Source organism: Galeopterus variegatus, unplaced genomic scaffold (assembly GCF_000696425.1).
Source record: "Galeopterus variegatus unplaced genomic scaffold, G_variegatus-3.0.2 Scaffold2522, whole genome shotgun sequence".
NCBI classification, from domain to species: Eukaryota; Metazoa; Chordata; class Mammalia; order Dermoptera; family Cynocephalidae; genus Galeopterus; species Galeopterus variegatus.
Window position 1 is genome coordinate 66,453 of NW_007728633.1, and position 16,049 is coordinate 82,501.

The 16,049-nt window shown below is 43.0% G+C and overlaps 1 protein-coding gene across 1 annotated transcript in view; it reads left to right on the forward strand.

Annotated features, from left to right (window-relative positions):
- The window catches only part of AOX1 (aldehyde oxidase 1), a 105,111-nt gene that overhangs the window by 40,603 nt on the left and 48,459 nt on the right, over positions 1-16,049 (forward strand). Inside the window, exons 21-28 of the mRNA XM_008582123.1 lie at positions 264-388; positions 1,110-1,243; positions 3,494-3,581; positions 6,490-6,576; positions 6,762-6,953; positions 8,472-8,699; positions 12,716-12,811; positions 14,878-15,006. Of these exons, the coding sequence (XP_008580345.1) occupies positions 264-388; positions 1,110-1,243; positions 3,494-3,581; positions 6,490-6,576; positions 6,762-6,953; positions 8,472-8,699; positions 12,716-12,811; positions 14,878-15,006 (1,079 nt within the window). The remainder of the gene's footprint in view (positions 1-263; positions 389-1,109; positions 1,244-3,493; positions 3,582-6,489; positions 6,577-6,761; positions 6,954-8,471; positions 8,700-12,715; positions 12,812-14,877; positions 15,007-16,049) is intronic.

A 16,049-nucleotide genomic window follows, 5' to 3' on the forward strand; every position in this document is an offset into this window, starting at 1 on the left:
AGCTACAGAATAAATGGAAGACAAAAATTCTAAAATTCTCGTTAGTCAAGGGCAGAGTAAGGAACAGAACCTGGCACTTTTAACTTGTTACTCAGAACCATAGTGTCTGAAACTGCCCTCAGTTGCCACAGGACAAATGCCTGGCTCCTCGATCAGGACAAATCCAGGCCAACAAGTCCACAGTTTACTTGCTTTTGAATTCCCCAAAATGGTTGCTTCCAACTAACAGGCACCTTCAGTTTTCCTGTGCTTGCGCTTAACAGGAGAGGTCCATGTTGGAGGACAGGAGCATTTTTACATGGAAACACAAAGAGTACTTGTTATTCCAAAGACAGAGGACAAAGAACTGGACATTTATGTGTCAACACAGGATCCAGCCCACGTGCAGGTGAGGTCCAGGATCACCCCCACCTCCCCACCTTCCTGTCTGCATCGTGGCAGTCATCCCCACAGCCTCACAGTTACTAGCCATTTTAGCTGCAGAAACTTAGAATCCAAGTATCAGACATTGCAGAGCAGCCAAGACCTCAGAACCTTTTTGTTTTTTCTGGTCAAGTACATAAAAAAATAGCCACAGTCACTTTAGGTTCAAAGAGTACACTCATTTGCACCACGCTCAGGTGAACTCTGTGATTGGACGACACCACTAAATTATTTCTGTACTTGATTTTTCTCTAAAACAATCATCCCAGATAACCTTTGGAGTCAACACATCACTGTATAGCACGTTCTCATTTCCCCAGTCACAAAGTGCTCTAGGTTTGGCTGCACACATATCATTTTCTTTAATAGGTTGTCAGGAGTTTGCTGATTTTCACCTGCTTGGGACTTTAGGTCTGAGCATTTGACTAGGAATCCAGCTTTTGACAGGAATCCAGGACTCTAACAGTTTTCCTTCTGGAAAATACCATTTTTCTGCTGGAAGGGCTGTTCTGTGAAGATGAATGATGTTTATGAACTAAACAGATCCCTGAAAGACAGATTCAGAGTACCTCCATTTTTTTTTTTTTTTTACCAATGGTAAATCTGCTGTAATGTTGTATTTCAGGAAACAAAAAAGCTTCTTTGCCATTTCACTCCTATAAACCTTCCCATTATCTCTTTTACAGAAAACAGTGTCCTCCACTTTAAACATCCCCATCAACAGGATCACCTGTCATGTAAAACGAGTGGGTGGAGGTTTTGGGGGGAAGGTAGGAAGGCCAGCTGTATTTGGGGCAATTGCAGCTGTGGGTGCCATCAAGTAAGTACAACTGGGGATGCGGAAGGGTGTGAAATGCACAGAGCTGAGGGCAGATCAGTGGCCTGAGCATCACTTGGGCTGCTGTCATAACCACCTGTGTGTCTTTGGGCAATTCTGCCTCCTATCTCAGTTTCTTTATAAAATGTGAATAATAATATCTGCCCTCTTGCTCTTTTAGAGTTATTGCAAGAGTCAAATATACACAAGACTTCAAATAAGCCAATGTGCTGTAAAAAGGAAAAGTGGCATTATTAGTTGAATACCTCCAGGGCTGGGGCTTCCCCATCCCTTAGCAATGAGAAGGTGACCTGTTTAGGGATGGGGCAAGACACCCTGCCCAAGTGGAGTGCTAAGGGGGAGGTTGCTCCCTGCCTTTTCCTGTCTACTCTCAGCCCCCTAACAGGGTGGGGTGAGAAAGAAAGGCTCTCCATATTCTGCCTCCCTGCACCTGGGAAGGAGCACTCCTCAGTGTGTGCTCACTGGACAGATGAGTCACCCACAAGGAGAGCTGCAGGCTAACCTCAACAGAAGGCCCACTCCTATGCTGTTCATGACTCAGCACTGGGGTTTAGGTGGTGTTGGCTTCTCTGTTCTCTTCTTCATTTTCTATGGCTGTTTCTTTGATATTTTGTCAGAGCCCCAATCAGCCTGCAAAGTTCACAGGTCCTGCTTCCTTTGACAACTTCTATGTAGTACATAGCTAGGACCCGAAGCACTTAGACATATATCTCAGTCCTCAGTTAGAAGTGGGAAAAAGCAGGATCTGAATCTCCAGTTCTTTCCATAATTAACCTCTCTCTATTCATACTCACCAGGCACCCAGCAAGGGATAACCAGGTTCATTGTATTCCCATCAGGTGTTGTGCCTTTAAAACTTCTCAAACTTGACTACACATTAGAGCCATCTGGGGGAGCATTTAAATCCCAATGCTGAGGCTGCTCCATTCTTACCCAGGCATCAATATATTTAAAAACTTCCCCAGTGGTTCCATGGGGCAGCCAAGTGTGGGAACCAGTGCCTTAAGATACAACCCTGCGGGCCGGCCCGGTGGCGCACCGCTACAGTGCGCCGCTTGGGAGCGCGGCGGCGCTCCTGCTGAGGGTTCGGATCCCACATACAGACCGGTTCCGCTCACTGGCTGAGCGAGGTGCGGGCGCAGCACCGAGGTTTGCGATCCCGTTGCCGGTCCCGGTACGGGCGCAACACTGAGGGTTGCGATCCATTGCCAGACACGAAAAAAGACAAAAAAGGAAAGAAAAAAAAAAGATACAAACCTGCCATAGCAGACAACTGCCGTGCATGAAACGATCGCCAGAGCCATGTCCCAAACCTCCTGATAGTATGAGTCACCTGAGGTGATAGAAATACTTGCCTCCCCATCCCAGATGCACTGGATCAGAATTACCAGGGGATGGACCTGAAAACTGTACATATTACTGATGCTCTGGTTGTTCTTGCCATTAAAGATCAGGAAACCCTGGGCTAGAATAGCAGTTTTCAACATGTGCCTGAAGACTGAATCACTGAGAAAAATGCAGATTCTAAGGCCCCTCCTCAACCTATTAAATCAGAATCTTAGCACAAAGGCCAAGGAAGATGCATTTTCACCAGTGCTCATTGTGATTCTTCTGCACTCCAAAATCTGGGAACCTCTGCCCTCGAAATACAGTAAGGCTGAGGCTCCTCACTATCTGAGGGCCCAACTTGGCCAACATAGTCACATTCATGGATGAAAATGAAGATGCTAACCCTGACATTCTAGGATGATCCTTTGGCCTTGTTTTTCTACTAGTGTTAAATTTGCATTTCTCTGTTCACACTCTTCTTTGTAACTAGTGGTGTGGATATGCAAAATGGCTGGATCTGGGTGAAATTCAAATTTGAAGCCATAGGAATACAAATTAACTGGTGTATGCATTAATCCCTTTAGCTAGATCTCCAACCACTGAGTTATAGACCACAGAGGCAATAGTAATTTAGTTATACATTCACACCAGTTCCTAGCACATTGTATGCAATCAATAAAGCTATATGGGATGGATGGATGGTTAAATGAATGCTTGGATAAATGAATGGGACGGTGAATCGTGGATGGGTGGGTAGATAGATGGACAGATGGATGGGTGGGTAGACAGTTTAATGAAGGGATGGATAAATGGGTGGGTGGGTGGGTAGATGAGTGGATGGATGGGTGGATGGATGAGTGAGTGGAATGGATAGAGAATCTGACTAAAATCTGTTTTCTTTAGAACTGGTCGTCCCATCCGTCTTGTTCTTGATCGTGAAGATGACATGTTAATAACTGGGGGAAGGCACCCATTATTTGGAAAATATAAAGTGAGTATTAAAGATGGAATTATTAAAATACCTCATTTTATTTTAACAGCTTTATCCTTTTCTATTATTTTGATTTTGCTAAATTCTAAAAAAAAATCTTAGCATCCAACATATTGAATGAAGATGTTGTGTATTTCAATACTCATAAAATTTTTTGAGGAACTTTTAGTAAATCTAATATATAATTATGAATAAGTTCAATGATAAAAATACAATTTCAGATAAACAAAAAAGAACAAAAAACTGAATGAAGCTACAAATATCATTATACTAAAACCTCATGAATATAAAATATTATTTTGCAATAGAAATGTTTTGAAACAGTTTGATCATTTTAACTGCAAAATCAGTTTTGTTTTTTTTTTTTGTCTTTTTTATCTTTTTCCGTGTCCGGCAACGGATTGCAACCCTCAGTGTTGCCCCCGTACCGGACCGGGGACCGGCAACGGGATTGCAACCCTCGGCGCTGCTCCCGTGCCTCGCTCAGCCAGTGAGCGGGAACCGGTCCGCATGTGGGATCCGAACCCTCGGACGGGAGCGCTGCCGCGCTTCCCAAGCGGCGCACCTATCCAGTGCGCCACCGGGCCGGCCCTGCAAAATCAGTTTTTACAAGTGTTTTCACCAAGCAGTCATGAAACTGTCACAAAAGCTCTTTGCAGGTAAGAAAAATAATTCACTAACTAGTAAATTTAAAATTGTTTCAAACCACATTCACTGCATTTTTATGCAACTATAGTATAAATGCTATTAAAAATACTTGCTGGTATCTAGTTGACAAGAAAACTACTTTTCAAGTTTGTGATTGAATTGTTAGTTTTGTTTTAATACAGTTCTAATAGTTCTAAACATGCTTTATTTGAGAGTTTCTTGTAACATACACATAGTTAGATTTCCTATCTGATTCTGTCATTACCTTAGGTTATTAAATTATATTCCCTGTTTTACTAAAGCCACAGCTTTCCTTAGCGCAGCACAATTTTATTTCTTCCATTGGCATTAGTGATTTTTATAATCAAAGAGGAAGGGACTGTAGTTGGCCATTAAACTTTTTATTTGCCTAAATGTGCAGAAATTAATAGTCACAGCTATTATTATCTTCTAGGACCAAGAGCAATGTAGAGGCACCCTGCTGGGATTGCAGCAGTTGCTGTTGTTATGGTGGTTGTTGTGTTCTTTGGTTTTGGCCTGAATTATAAATTAGGCTTTATATCACAGCTGTGAGACTGTTTTAGTACTAATACTTACTGAGAAGATTGTTAATATTTTGGTAATTATAGTACTTAAAATATAACTAAAAAGAGGAAAATAGACTTTGAAAAATTCAAATTTTATTTTATTTTTAAAGAAAATAAGTTTCACTCCCACTATGTTAATATACATGTGTATATATGTGTGTGTGTACGTTATATATATATATCCTCATTCAGAAATAGCTAACAAAGTTTTGCTTGGTTATTCAGAACTATTTGTAAATTAGTATAATGGATATTACATATAAATAGGTTCTTCCAAAATTCTTTTAAAAGTTTATGTTAAATAGGGCTGGCCAGTTAGCTCGGTTGGTTAGAGCGAAGTGTTATGAAACCAAGGTCAAGGGTTCAGATACCTGTACCAGCCAGCTGCCAAATAAAAAAAAAAGTTTATATTAAATAATTTGAGAATTCTCTCTGCTACCTTATTTATAGTAATACTTTGCTTAGCAGTTTTTTCTTCATGAAAAGTCAAAAATAAACTTCAGCCTAGCAATTGTCAAGATTACTATAAATTCTGAATTTGAGGATTTTCCTATACTCCCTAACTGCTTTGTAGTTTATTATCCAGTGTTTCCCTTGGAGTAGATAATAATTACCATATAGTTCTATGGTTTTTCAGCTGTATTTAGCACTGTTTTCAGAACGGCAAAGGGACCAGGGCCAATCCTCTTTGGGTAGAACTACAATCAGGAGTGAGAACTTTTCTTTTCAATTTGGGCTGTACAGACAAAATGATCTGGGTAGGTGGGAGGCAAGTGGAAACATGGGGAAAATGCAAGCTGCCTTAGGCTCCTCCCAAACAGCAACAATGGCACTAGCTCTCACATTTGTTAGGCCTTGTAACTGTTTACAAACTACCTTCACCACCTGGTAAAATAGCACTCATTCCTGTGCATCCATTGGCGGACCTCAGCTTCAGAGCCCTTCCCATAACAAGATACACTGCAATTCATTCCAATGCATTCTGGAATTCCAGAGATTTTCAAGGGAGAAAACCACAGACTAAATTAGAAAGCAAGCCAGTAAAAAATGAAGGAGAATCTTCCGAGAATAAGGAAGAAGAGGGTGGCAATTATATGCCAAGAGACAAGCAGGGACTTTAGGATTCCATATTGACTGTGAAGCCAGAAAACTACACATTGAAGGGAAAGGGCTCGAGCAAAATTCAGTTCAAAGGGAAAAAAAGCCACAGTGGTGCGTTGTACTTGCAGAGGGAGAGAACATACCTAGGGATACAAAGTGGAGTGGGCAAAGGGGGATGGGGAGGGAGGTTGGGGATAATTGAGGGGATAATTGGGTGGGGGACATGGGGTATAATCACAATTTGTGGTAATGGACATGCTGCCAGTATGGATCCAGCCATCACATCTTCAGCACGAGTGGTGATAATTTGCTTTGTACCCCATGAATATTCAAAACCAATAAAAACAAAACAAAACATTTTTTAAAAAATCTATACAGAAAAAAAAAAAAGAAGAGGTCTTCATCAGACAAGCACTGAAATGCAAGGGGGGCTAGCAAGGAGTGGTACACTGTGAAGCAAACAGGGAGCAGGGAGCGGAGTCCGTCTTCAGTCTTGCCCAGTAGCGGACAGTGACTCACACTTGGCATGCAAATTTTAAACAAATCAGTAAAATGCCCATCATTTGGTGCAGGTGGGATTCATGAATACTGGGCGAATCAAAGTTCTGGACATTGAGTGCTACATTAACGGAGGATGCACGCTGGATGACTCGGAACTGGTACGTGCTTCAGAAACCAGCCACATCCTTGATCGTGAACAGAATGCAAAATTTCTAGCTGAGTCCTTATGATGCATGTTTCCTCAAGTAGTTAAATTCCACAAGCAATTTGACTCTGTACTTGACTTTTAGAGAAAAGAAAAAAAGTAGTGTCCAATATTTGTGAATATCTCCTTTTACTTTAGGTAACAGAATTTCTTATACTAAAGCTGGAAAATGCATATAAAATCCGCAACCTCAGGTTCCGAGGCCGTGCATGCATGACAAATTTGCCATCCAATACAGCCTTTCGCGGATTTGGCTTCCCACAAGGAACCCTAGTAACAGAATCTTGCATCACAGCTGTGGCAGCCAAATGTGGCCTTCCGCCAGAAAAGGTAAGGTTGTAATCAAGGTCATAACCAAGGTGGCTGAAGAATCAGACAAGGTGGGAACCAACTACCTTAACCCAAGAAAACACACTAGAACCAGGCAAATTAGCCCTGGCTCAGAATCAAAATAAATCAAGAGCTAACTAAAAGCACTAACCTCCCCCTATTTTCCTCCCTCCCTTATAATCGCTCCTTGTTTTTCTTTTTTATAAATTTGTACAAAAATAATTACTCTGTGTAAAATTCAGGCCACACTGAAGTAATCAAAATAAAAAGTTACTGTCCCCTTTTTTATCCCTTCTATCCCTATTGGACAAAGGTAATCATTGTTAACAGTTCCGTGTTTATTGTTCTAACCCTTTTTCTGTCTCTATCTACCCATTTGTATTCACACACACATACATAAACATTGACATATAACATAGACAAGGGGTCTTCAAAGAGTTCATGGAAAAACTTGTATTATGTTTTAATTCTATTTTCCACAAACTTTTTGTTCGTGGAAAGTAACTTCATATGTGCAAATATACCAAAATGGGACCATAATATACATATTATTCTGCACTTTCCTTTTTCTACTTGACAATATGCCACGGCCATCTTTTCATGTCGGTAGGATGATCTACTTCATTCTTTCTCATGATTGAATCTAATATAGATGTACCACAATTTGTTCAGCCACTCCACTATCAATACACTATCAGTACATGGTGGAAAGGAAATCTAGGCAAGTGGAAGAGCATGAAGGGGGAGAAGCAACCTCTTTGTGGCTCAGTTTCCTTATCTATAAAATCAGGACGAAATGACTCACTTCACAGAGTTCCTGCAAGAATCAGATGAGTTAACAATCATTAAAATATTTGTTTTTATAAACTGGATAGTGTTATTCCAATGTTGTTGCTGATAATAATGATTCTTTTATTGTTACTAGAATAAAATGGGGATAATGAAAAACTCTTGGGCATATCTCAGCAGGCTCTCCTTCTTTGCTGAGTGTTGCAATTTCCCAGGACATAAAAAACACCCTATTCAAAAAAAAATTTTAAACGGTTTAACCATACATTCCAAAGGCAATTGGAAGGCTTAGAGGAGATCTGCTATTTGTCATTATCTGCAGTGCTATTCCTCTCTGGCAGAACAAATCTTCAGTTATAACAATAAATCCTTGCTTTAATATACTGTATATTAGCTCTGCTCCATCCTCAGAAACTTGTAGAGGAAAAAAAAAAAAAACCTGCCTCCCTAGGCCCCTCGATCCTACTGTCTTTCATGGGCTAGTCACTACCCACTCACTACCTTTGACTTCCAGGGGGCAGAGACCTGGATTGGCACATTGACAAAGAGATGAAAAATAACCCCCATTATTTTTGCAAAAGCACATGCTGTTCAAAGAAAAAGAAGAAACAGACTCTGTCTTTTCCCCACCAATGTTTGTGCTTTAGTGGAGAGGCTTTTTCTAGTCTCTGTTTGGCAGTCAGTTTCTGTCTTACCATAACTATTGATGAGATTTCCCACCCATTTCAGATTAGGGAGAAAAACATGTACAAAACAGTTGATAAAACCGTCTACAAACAAGCATTCAACCCTGAGAACCTGATACGATGTTGGAACGAATGTCTGGACAAATCTTCCTTTCACAGCAGAAGAATGCAAGTGGAAGAGTTCAATAAGAAGAATTATTGGAAGAAGAAGGGCATTGCTATTATCCCCATGAAGTTTTCTGTCGGCTTTGCAGCAACGAGCTATCATCAGGTAAGATTCATATGTGGTAAGTTACCCTCATGCCAGACACCATCCTGACCCAATCAGCTTGTGGCGACTTTGAGAGAATGTCACATTTCCCAGAGCACTGAGCCCCTGCCTGCCAGCACCTAGGAGAAATGTACAGAATTCTCCTAAGCAGCCCCCAACCTGCAAGCACTTTTAACAGAGTGCAGCAGAAAAAGGTCTCAATGACAGAAAACAGCATCAGCAAGATGAGACCTGCAGCAGCATAACTGCCAGAATAAAGTAACAGTCCCCACGGACTCCCTGCTATTCAAAAAGGGACATGAGCCCACAGGCCTGTGGTGCAGTGCTTTCTGAGGTGCAGTGCTCTCACCACATGGGGAACAACGGGGCTTCCCTGGGCCGTACCCTCCAGTACCCACAGCACTCCTTGGTGCACCTGCTAAGTCTTAGGCAGACAATTCATCCCACTCTGCTCTGACCAGCTGGCAGTTTTGAGCCACCTCTCCCAGGAATCTGTGTCAATCCAGGTGGGGAAATGGGAGTAGGGTGCAATAATCCTCCTGAGTAAATTTGCAAAAGGAAGAGGCAAGTCATTCACAGGCCCTGCCCAGAGGGAGGAGAACGGTCATTGTGTAGGCAAGTCTCTTTAGTATGAGGACTGGGACAGACAAGTCTTCCCTACAATCCCAGTGGGTCATGTTTAGAAAACTGAGAATGGATGTTGCCTCTCCATTACCATCCACCAAAAACAGAAAACCCAGCAACTGGGAATATCTTACATGTGTTAGATCCCCTTGTGTGTACACTATTGAAAGCATTCAAGCATTCTTCCTTTGTACCCAGCTACTGGCAGCCAATAGCTACTCTCTGTCTCTCTCTCTCTCTCTCTGTCTCTCTCTCTCTCTCTCTCTCTCACACACACACACACACACACACACACACACGCTGCCCTGCCAAAGGAAATCCTTCTTAGGGAAAAGAGCAGTTACGCCAAATCCCTAATAAACTGGAGTCAGGAGGACCTGAGAAGTCTTTGGCCCTGCCATTTACTAGCTGTGTGACATTAAACAAATTATTTACCCTCTCTGAGTCTCAGCTTCCTTGACTGTAAAATGAGACTAATAATAACTCTCTCTTACGACTGATGAGGATTTAGTGAGATAATGAATGTAGAGCACTTGCCAGGTTCCTGGAACACTGAGGACGTTTCCCTGAGCAGCTCTAAGCCTCTCCCCAGGAGAGCTAAGACATGCCTCTGGGGCTCTTGCTCCTCGGGTAGGTAGCATGAGACTCCCTCGGCTTCACATGCCTGCTCAGGTCCAGTGTGCCCCTTCTAGAAGCAGGCACAAGAGGGTTAACTGTCATGTCTACAACCTGGACTGAATAAACGGCTGCAGCAGAGACCCTGGATAGCTGCCTGTGGTTTCTCTCTGACATCAAATATTGTATCTTTTCCAAAGCAATTCTCCAACACCAGGGTGTCTAACAATTCAGTTCAGTTCTCACACTACCGGGAATTAGCACAGGCACCACAGTCGAGTGCTGAGTCCCACAAGCCTCAGACACCAGCTGCAAATGGGGTGCCCAGGCTACTCACATTTCTGCTCAGGTTTGATAGTTTGCTAGAACAACTCACAGAAGTCAGAAAAACTCTTTACTTAATGACTATTGCCAGTATTTTACAGAGGATACAACTCAGGAGCAGCCAGTTGGAACAGAGACATGGTGTGTGGTGTGGGGGAGGGTGCGGGGATCCCTGCCCTCTCCAGGTGCACCTCTTAGCACCTCCAGGAGTTCACCAACCTGGGATCTCCACAAACCCCATCATCTGGGGTTTTATGGGGGTTTCATTACTTAGGCAAGATTGATTAATTTAAATCATTTGGCCATTGGTGATCGAACTCAGTCTCTAGTCCTCCTCCCAAGGAGGTGGGGGGCAGGGCTGAAAGATCTACACCATCCCACCCCTCTCCACCTGAAGCTATCTAGTCCCCCTCTCGTGAGTCATCTCATTAGCAAACAAAAGAGTAAATTCCACGGTTTTAGGAGCTCTGTACCAAGAACCAGGGACAAAAACCAAATATTTATATTTTATTATACCACATCTCCCTTCACCTATATGGCCACTCACCTGAACCACAGCCTACTTTCTGCCATTATCCACTAGAGCCAACTTCTCATCTCACCACTCACAAAAAAAATCTTTAAATCCAGCAATGACTTTGTCCCCATTTGAAAGGCCTCCAGCTTCCCTGACGAGTTATAAATTGATGCACCCAAGAATCACCTGGCTAGGAGTAGAAGTGTGTTATTCCAGGTCAGCTGATGACTCACAAAGCTGGGACACCTAGTCTTTCAGCTGACAATGAAAACACTGTCCTCAGAAGGAGTCAAAGGCCCACAGTGGGTAAAGACTGTTATTAGCACCTGCAAGCCTTGATGCTACCCAAGCCCATCCAAGCCATCCAAGCCATCCTGGGCCTCCAGGCATCTCCAGACAGGAATGGAATGAAGTCTTCATTTCTCCTCCTCCTGGAAGAAAAAATACAACGTTTATATTTATTCAGTTTAGCAAACGTTCACATACTGTCTCTGCAATTCAGACCTCCTCAAAAGGCTCTACAAGGACACAAAGGTGCATAAGACTAGGTGCCCTTCCTTGGGGAGACTCTCAGAAAAGAGTTCATTACCCCCTGCATTAGTTTCCTGTGGCTTCTATAACAAAGTACCATAAACTGGGTGGCTTAAAACAAATTTATTCTCTCATAGTTCTAAAGGCTAGAAGTTCAAAATCAAGATTTCAGCAGGGCCATGCACCCTCTGAAGTCTAAAGGGAAGAATCCTTCCTGACCTCTTCCACCTTCTGGTGGCTCCTGGTGTCCCTCAGCTTGTGGCAGCATAAATCCAATCAATGCCACCATCTTTTCATGCTCATTTTCCCTGGTGTCTTCATTTGACCTTCTTGTAAGGACACCAGTCATTGAATTTAGGGCCCACCCTAGTCCAGTATGAGTTTATCTTAACTAATTACATCTGCAAAGACTATTTCCAAATAAGGTTACATTCTGAGGTTCCAGGCGGACACAAGTTGGGGGGTGTGTGTGTGCACTTTTCAACCCAGTACTTCCTGTAAGGGGAAGAAAGAGATGGGGGTGACTGATCCTTCCCAGAAGGGATGAGAAACATTTGGGGAAGTGGTAACAGAACAGAGACTGTGGGGTGTGGGTCTGAGGGCTGGGAAGATAGGTGAGGAGCAGGAGGAGGTGGCCGGGAGGAGCGAAGAGCACAAGCAAGGGCCTAGATCAGAAAGGGGAAGTGGGGGCGGGACTCAGGGGTATGGCAGGAGGGACAGGGATGAAGCCAGGAAAGTACAGGAGCCCAATCCCGAAGGGCCTCATGTTGTAATAAGGAGCAGGGCTTTCTTGCATAAGCAACAGAGCATTTTTGCCCACGTTGCCTACTGGCGAACCCTTCTCCCCTTCATGATTCCACTCAGTGGTCACTTTGGGGAACCCATCCCTGAGCAGAGAGGAGGTGGACCTGCCCTCCCAGGTCTCCCAGGGCCCACGTGCCAACCATTATCTCCCTGATCATTCTGCACGGTAGTGGCTTATTTTCAACCTGTCTCTCCACTGTGTTGAGAGCTACCTAAAGAAGAATGAGCTTCTACATCTTTATATATCTAGAGCTGAGCACAGGTTGGCACGTACTATGTGCACATACTTGCAAAGGTTTAATTAACTAATTTAATGGTCAGCCAGTGATTTTAAGCTGGGGAGTAACTTTCAAATAGTTGGGACCAATATAATTCCTGAGATATCCAAAGAGGCTCTCACTAAAACTGGGAGGAATGTTCTTCGCCAGTGACTCTTTTTTTTTTTTTGCACAAAACAGAACTAAGCTTCAGAATGTGTCTAGGAAAGCTTGCCTCTCTGACCCTCCCCACCCCATGTGACTGGCATTTCGATTCATTTTTTATATGAAACCCACTAAATGCCTGCTTGCACTGAGCTCTGCCTTCTGCATTGTTTTACTAGGCAGCTGCACTTGTTCACATCTACACAGATGGGTCTGTGTTGGTCACACATGGAGGCAACGAACTGGGACAAGGGATTCACACCAAAATGCTACAGGTAAAATAAATGCAATTAAACCATTAATCTCTCTCTGCATGTTGACATGACTGAAATTTGGGACTCATCTTTTAGCGTAAATGATGCCTCCGTATATTCAAACCCTGAGATCGTGACTATTTAGTTGAAAAGCTTGTTACATGTCAACTAGAATGGCTGAAGTAGCAGAAATCCTGTGCATGTGCAGATACTCTGGAGCTTGGCGGGGGTTTACAGATGGTGGTGCTTGTTACCGAGAACACCACTAAGGAGCCCATGGAGCATGTGGCGGGTGCTCCGTGCACGCTTACCAAGAGTAAGAGCTTCTCAGCTTTTCTTTTTTTAATTTTTAAATTTTACACAATAACATTAGGTTGCTGATGTTTTATTTTGACAAGTAAGGATAAGTATTTCAACAACTGTCATCGTCCTATAATTTTTAAAGGGTATTTATCACACACGCATATACACAAAGAATATAATCTCAGAAGAAAAAAATACTTCTTTAAATTGAATAAATTTAACTTTATGACAAATTTATTAAGCTGTTATAGTGCACATCTGTAACTTTTGACTCTCCAGCCCCTTGGCTCCTTTGGAATACTACACCTCCCACATTCCATGTAGTTCCGATGGACTCTTCAGTTCAGGTACCTTTTAGCCCCATACCCTTCCTTGCTCCCACACCTGCCACAGATATAGGCCCAGGACCCAGGTCTGATCAATAAATGGCTCCCAAACCCCACTAGCTCCAGGAATAAGGCAAATGACTCAAGCAAGGCCAATCAGAGCCCTTTCCTGGCACCAGTGTGTAGATGCTGAAAGAAAGGAACTAACTTTCCCCTGCGGTTTAGGTATTATGCTGTAGGCCCCGGGTTACCAGAGGCAGTTCCATGCCATGGATGAAGACTGTCCTGTTGTAAATAACATGGCCATTGTAGAAAGAAAAGCAAATGTGAGAGGCTGAGAGAGGACCTTGATGAGACCATAAATCCCCTAGATACAGACATACCTGACACTGGATCCATCTATCCTTCCCAGTTATATAAACCAATAAATTGCCTTTGGATTTTCATCACCAAGAAACAATAAAATCATCCTTTATTTTTTTCATTTTGCATTTTTACTGGGGAAACAATATTGAACGGTATTAGTCAGAACATTAGCATTTGGGAGAAAGAACAGTTATATACCTACAGACATCTTGGTGTTTTTTGCAAAAACTAAAGACAACAGCAGCCAGAATAATGCTTTTTTCCTTTTCTCCTTTTCATTTTTTTCTTTTCATTTCTTCTTGATTAAATATCTTAATTGCCACATGTGTTTGCTAGAGAAACTGGAAGGAAAAGAACAGGAAAGAAAAAAATGAATAGCAAGTACTAGAGGAATATAAGCAAGAGGAAACAAACAGAAGAAAAGGGTGGGGAGCTAAAGTTAAGATGGGATGAGGGCAAGAAGGAGAAAAGCTCTCGGGGCCATTCCAAATCCATCTGATACTGATGTCAGTGGATTTCAGACCAAATTCTGAGTCAGTAAGTCAATCTCAAAAATGAATAGCAAGTACTAGAGGAATATAAGCAAGAGGAAACAAACAGAAGAAAAGGGTGCGGAGCTAAAGTTAAGATGGGATGAGGGCAAGAAGGAGAAAAGCTCTCGGGGTCATTCCAAATCCATCTGATACTGATGTCAGTGGATTTCAGACCAAATTCTGAGTCAGTAAGTCAATCTCCTCTCTCTCTCTCTCTCTCTCCTCTCTCCTTTTCTTCCTGCCACTGCAACCAAATAAATGCCTGAAAATTTCAACTTGTCCTACTCCTTACACATGTAAAACTTAGAAAAAAGGAAATCCTTAACATACTAAATGCACTGAATTTGAAAACAATAGCTGGAATATTACCAAGAAAACACTTGAAAAATCAGCATGAGGTCCTACAAAAAAAAAGTTTTGATGTGTATAAAGCACATTATTTTATTCTCTAAAGGATATCATGGGTGTAATAAAAAAGTAATTTTTTATTGAGAAAAATAATGACTCAAATCTTCATAGAAACCCTTACTGGACTTGAAAATATTTATTTTTCTCACAGGTGGCCAGTCGTGAATTAAAAATACCTATGTCTTATATGCACATCTGTGAAACCAGCACAGCAACAGTGCCTAATACAATTGCTACAGCAGCGTCCATCGGCGCAGATGTCAATGGCAGAGCTGTGCAGGTGATTCCTCATGTCTTTCCCTTGTGTACTTTTCTCACATCTCTGGATTTTTTAGCTGGACAGTAGTTGGCTTCAGAGAAGTCAGCTGTGTTACTAAACATAGCTGTTGGGATAACCAAAATGTCAGGAGGATGTGTAAGTTGGAGTAGGCTTAACTGAGTTGACAAACAGGCCCAGAATATAATGGCTCAAACACAACAGAAGTCCTTTTCTTGCACAGGTATCAGTCCAGAGGGAGTGTTGGGAAAATAGAATAGTTTGGTCAGGGCCCTTGACTCGGTCCAGTTGGGTGTGCTTCAGCATCCTTTGTAAGCAAATTGTGTGTGTGTGTGTGTGTGGAGTTAATGCGCATGCGCGCCAATGTATCTTTTTAGTTTTGTTGTTATTCTTGTGTTCTACAGAGACAGAGAGAGAGAGAGAGAGAGTGTGTTTGGTGAAGCAGGCAGACGGGCATTGGCCTCGGTTGTCCGCCCAGCGCAGCCATGCTTTCCAACCTATGGCTCCAGGGACCTTTTGGCCTGTTACCTAGCTCGTAGACCTGCGTGAAGGGGTATGGTGACCCAGCCTGAAGTGTGTGGGGTCTGGGGACCCAGCCTGGCATGTGAAGGGTTTGTGACCCAGTCTGTGAATGGGCTTGAGGTGTCTGGGAGCTCAAGACCCAGCCCTAGCTCAACAATCAGCCCAGTCGGTGCAGGATTACCAGCAGGTAAAATAGCCCGACAACTGGTGTGGTCGCCTAGCTTTACAATTGGCCTCATGAATAGGATTAAGAGCTAGACAATTGGCACTGTGATCAGGATTCTAGCCACCGCAGTATCAAGACAGGGAGTGTCGGGCCGGCCAGGTGGCGCACTGCTACAGTGCGCCGTTTGGGAGCGCGGTGGCGCTCCCGTCGAGGGTTCAGATCCCACATACAGACCGGTTCCTGCTCACTGGCTGAGCGAGGTTGCGATCCCGTTGCCGGTCCCGGTCCGGTACGGGCGCGGGCGCAACACTGAGGGTTGCGATCCATTGCCGGACATGAAAAAAGACAAAAAGGAAAA